We start from the raw sequence: 4,303 nt of genomic DNA on the forward strand, positions 1-4,303 counted from the left end.
CTGAGGGACAGCACCCAGGCCCAGAGTTCAGGGCCCACGACCGGGCCCCCCCCCCAAAAAAAGCGAGGGAAGGTAATAATGCTGTGAATATTACAGAAGTCATATATGTGTGTATGATGCATATGAATGTATCATATATGTATATGAAATATATGTGTGAGCATTTAAATACATATGTATGTGTGTATACATCTACACATGTACACACATATGTCATAGTGAATAGATTATATATATATATATATATATATATATATATATATATATATATATAATGAAAATGACCAAAAACAGAGGAAGGAGAAGGGAGAAAGATTAAGAAAGAAATCTGATGACGTTCACACCACACCTGCTGTAAATATCACCAAGAAGACCCTCTCCTTAATTATTTACACTAATATATTTTTAGTTTAAAAAAAATCCATGATGTTGAAAAGAAAGCAAGATGTTACTTTGGCAGATCACAAAAAGAGAAAATGCTGAATTAAGGGATAGTAATGAATCCGTGTCCGGCCCCTGCCACATAGTTATGGAGAGCCCCGAGCTGAGGGAGGGTGGGCCTCTGGCAGCGCAGGGAGAGCGCTGGCCACAGTGCTGCCTGCCGTCCCATCTCCACCAGGGGCTTCTGAGTTCCTAGTCCTTACGACCCAGAGGCCGGGCCACGTGCGATAGCGCCTTCCTCAGCACTGAGCTCACCTCCCTGTTCCTCAAGGAATAGATCAGCGGGTTGAGGGAAGGGGTGACGACGTTGTTGAACACCTGAACCGCAGCGTCGAGCCAGGGACTGGAGGCAGGCCTGAGGTAGACCACGATCACAGGGCCGTAGAACAGGAGGACGGAGGTCAGGTGGGCGCTGCAGGTGGCGAAGGCCCTGCGCCGGCCCTCCGAGGAGCGGATGCGCAGGATGGAGACGACGATGCGCGTGTACGACGTGAGCACCAGGAGGAAGCACGTGAGGGAGACCACGCCCACGTTGGTGAGGCTCACCGTCTGCACCAGGGAGGTGTCGGCACAGGCCAGACGCAGCACCACGGGGATATCACAGAAGAAGCTGTCCACCTCGCGGGGGCCGCAGTAGGGCAGCCTGAAGACGAGGAAGGTGAGGACGGAGGCGTGCACGCAGCCGCCCAGCCACGTGCCCAGCGCCAGGCCGGCGCACGGCCGGGGGCTCATGATGGCCGTGTAGCGCAGCGGGTGGCAGATGGCCACGAAGCGGTCGTAGGCCATCACGGTGTACAGGAAGCACTCGGTGCAGCCCAGGCAGTGGTAGAAGAAGACCTGAGAGGCGCAGCCCTGGAAGGAGATGGTACGGCCCCGCCCCAGGAGGGCCCCCATCATCTTTGGGGTGTTCACAGAGGGAAACAATAGGTCGAACACGGACAGGTTACCCAGGAAGAAGTACATGGGGGTGCGCAGGGTGGAGGAGGCCAGGATGGCGAGCAAGATGAGCAGGTTTCCTAGCAGGGCGAACAGGTAGAAGGCCAGGAAGAAGAGGAAGAGCATGGTCTCCAGCCCGGCCGAGTGGGCGATGCCCAGCAGGATGAACTCCGTCACCGAGGTGCGGTTGCTGCGGTCCATGCGGCGGCGGCCCTGGAGAAGCAAAGCCATGGTGACGTGAGACCGGCCGCAGGGAGGGGCGGAGCGGTGGTGCAGAGGGGCTGCGTGCAGTGGGGGCCGAGGCTGAGGCCAGAGGCGGCCAGGGAGAGGAGTTACACCTGACCTTGACCTCCCCCCGTGTCTCGCCGGCTCTGTCTCTATGAGAAGTGAGAAGACAGAATCATGTAAGGTTGAGCAACGTCTTACAGTCACCAGCTCTTCCTGCCAGTCCCCCTTCATCTCTTCCTGTCTGCTTTATCACCTGACGAGCCAGCATCTTCCAGAACCATCCATCACCCCTGTGCAACCTCTGTTAGCAGCTAACGATCCCACGTCAACAGCAGCCTTGCTATAGTCTGCTCACAAGCAGGCCTCGACCCCAACCTGTGCATGTGAACCCCTGCGGTGACTCTGACCTTGCAGCCATTTTATTGCCACCTGTCCTGATGTGTATTTAAGAGACGAGTCTGGGCTGCACGGCCCGGCCCCGTGCACGCAGGACAGTGGCAAAGACGGAGGCCCTGTGGCCCCAGGGAGGCGACAGAACCGTCTGCTTCTTTGTACGTATGTCCCCCTTCAGGAGGTTTTCTCTCACGAATGCAAATGTCAATGCCAAGGGCACCTTTGGTCTCTATTCACTTCCATCGGTGTCAGACAATCCTAAGGAGAATACCTGAATTATCTTTTCTGAATCCCCGACTTCGCCTTCTGTGTTCCGCATCCCTCTTTATCTTTCCCTCCAAATGTCACCACTAGGTATTTCTCGTTTTCTTCCACTATCACTGGTGTTTGTGTCCAAGAAATGGTCTCACCTCTCTGCTCACTCGGCCCCACTCCACGTTGTTTCCAATTTGACCAGTGTAAGTGCTGTGCTGTGAGTGAAAATGAGCATCCAATCGCAAGGGTGGTTACCGGTCAATGGCAGAGGTGATGGGAGCAGGGCTCTCAGACCGCAAGCTGACCTCACCCCTCCCTCCGGGCTCTGAGGCTGGAACTGCAGAAGTGTGTAGACAGGCTGGAATCTCCTAGCAAAGATGAAGGTGGTGCAGGCAGACTCCAGCATCCCTCCCTCCCTCCAGCCCGCTCACCCCCAGCCAGCCAGCCTTTACACACACACACCCCACACACACACAGACGCCAAGGTGAAATCCACCAAACAACTGGCACAGACAAGGAGGAAGGGCTGACACACAGGACTATAAGGGCTGGTGGCCTTCTCCAGTCCCTCTGTCCCCATGTGCGCGATTATCACAGTGAAACCTCCTTACACTAGTTAAAAATAAGACTAATTTTTTTACAACAGATTCCTTTCCAGCTCAAACTACTATTCAGGCATTCACTTTGGGTCATAACCATCCATGCAATTACACACACACACACACACACACACACACAGATGCCCACACACGCACGCACGCACACACACATGCATGCACACACACGCACACACACGCACACACGCATGTTCTTGCCGCCTGCTAGAAATATAAAGACATCTTTTGGCCTCAGTGTTCGCCGTGTGTCTGTGACTGCTGCCGCCGCCGCCCTTCACTGCAATTCTACGCGTGTCCTTGGCCCATTGTGCCTAAGTGCTGGACCCCTTCCTTCCTGCTCCTCACCCCCCAATCCGCTCTGGTTACACACAGCCACTCTGCGGCAGTGACTAACGCCCGCTCCGGTCTGCTGTCTCTGCCTCCTTTCTCTCCTTCCGTCCGCCTGAGCTCTCCTAACAATAATGTTCATATGAACTGAAGAGTCGGGTTCCTGAACACAGAACCCGCCGCCTCCCAAGTCACCAGGCTTCTCACAAGACCCTGCTCCTAACACACACACATCACACACACTATTTCCCCCAAAAGCCTTTCTCTTCACACACACACATGCACACGTGCACACCGTTCTTCCTGGTAAAGGCCCTTCTCTTAACACACAGGTGTGCATGCACAGATGTGTACATTCACATACATGCACACACATACACATACTCTCTCTGGCACACACGGGTGTGCATGCACAGATGTGTACATTCACATACATGCGCACGCACACACTTCTTTCTCTGGCACACACGGGTGTGCATGCACAGATGTGTACATTCACATACACGTGCACACACACACGCGCGCACACACACACTTCTCTCTGGCACACACGGGTGTGCGTGCACAGATGTGTGCATTCACATACACGTGCACACACACACACACACACACACACACACACACACTTCTCTCTGGCACTTCCCCCCGGCCGTGCGTTCTTGGTGCTGGCATACTCGTGCAGCACCGTGTCAACCCTGTGAAACAACATGTCTTCAGATCCCAGGTCCTCCTGGCAAAATGACCAGGACACAGAACATTCTCAGTGGGACAGAGGGGAGGAAGGAAAGCGAGGAAGCACAGAGCAGGCGGTGCTTCAGACACATCCCTACTGATTAAAGAAAAAAACCACCCACATGTAATGGCTGGGGAGCTGTCGTTTGCAGTTTCTATGGGAGAGGCGAGCTCCCAAACTCTAGCCCTATTGAGCGCAAGAAGCCATGGTGAAGAGCCAGGATTCCGCACCTGCTCCTCTTAAATCCAAGACATGCACAGGCCCTCTGCCCGGCTGTCCAGCTGATCTTGAAACTCTGAATTTATGATGTTCTCAAACTGGAGGGAATGAACGGTTCTGGGTTCTACTGAGACAATATCCCCAGGGCCCAATC

General features: G+C 54.1%; 1 protein-coding gene across 1 annotated transcript; it reads right to left on the bottom strand.

Moving 5' to 3' along the window:
- Nucleotides 1-633: 633 nt before the first annotated feature.
- On the bottom strand, nt 634-1,578 carry LOC138809533 (olfactory receptor 10D1B-like). Its single transcript, XM_069996150.1, has one exon. It carries the CDS (start codon nt 1,576-1,578, stop codon nt 634-636), a length of 945 nt encoding a protein of 314 aa, XP_069852251.1.
- Between the last annotated feature and the right edge of the window lie 2,725 nt (nt 1,579-4,303).

The sequence above is a fragment of the Dipodomys merriami genome, unplaced genomic scaffold, assembly GCF_024711535.1.
Source record: "Dipodomys merriami isolate MVZ:Mamm:240054 unplaced genomic scaffold, mDipMer1.0.p SCAF_103, whole genome shotgun sequence".
NCBI lineage: Eukaryota > Metazoa > Chordata > Mammalia > Rodentia > Heteromyidae > Dipodomys > Dipodomys merriami.

Bases quoted from the DNA above. Each gene is read 5' to 3' on its own strand.
- LOC138809533 (XM_069996150.1), bottom strand. From the start codon at position 1,578: ATGGACCGCAGCAACCGCACCTCGGTGACGGAGTTCATCCTGCTGGGC.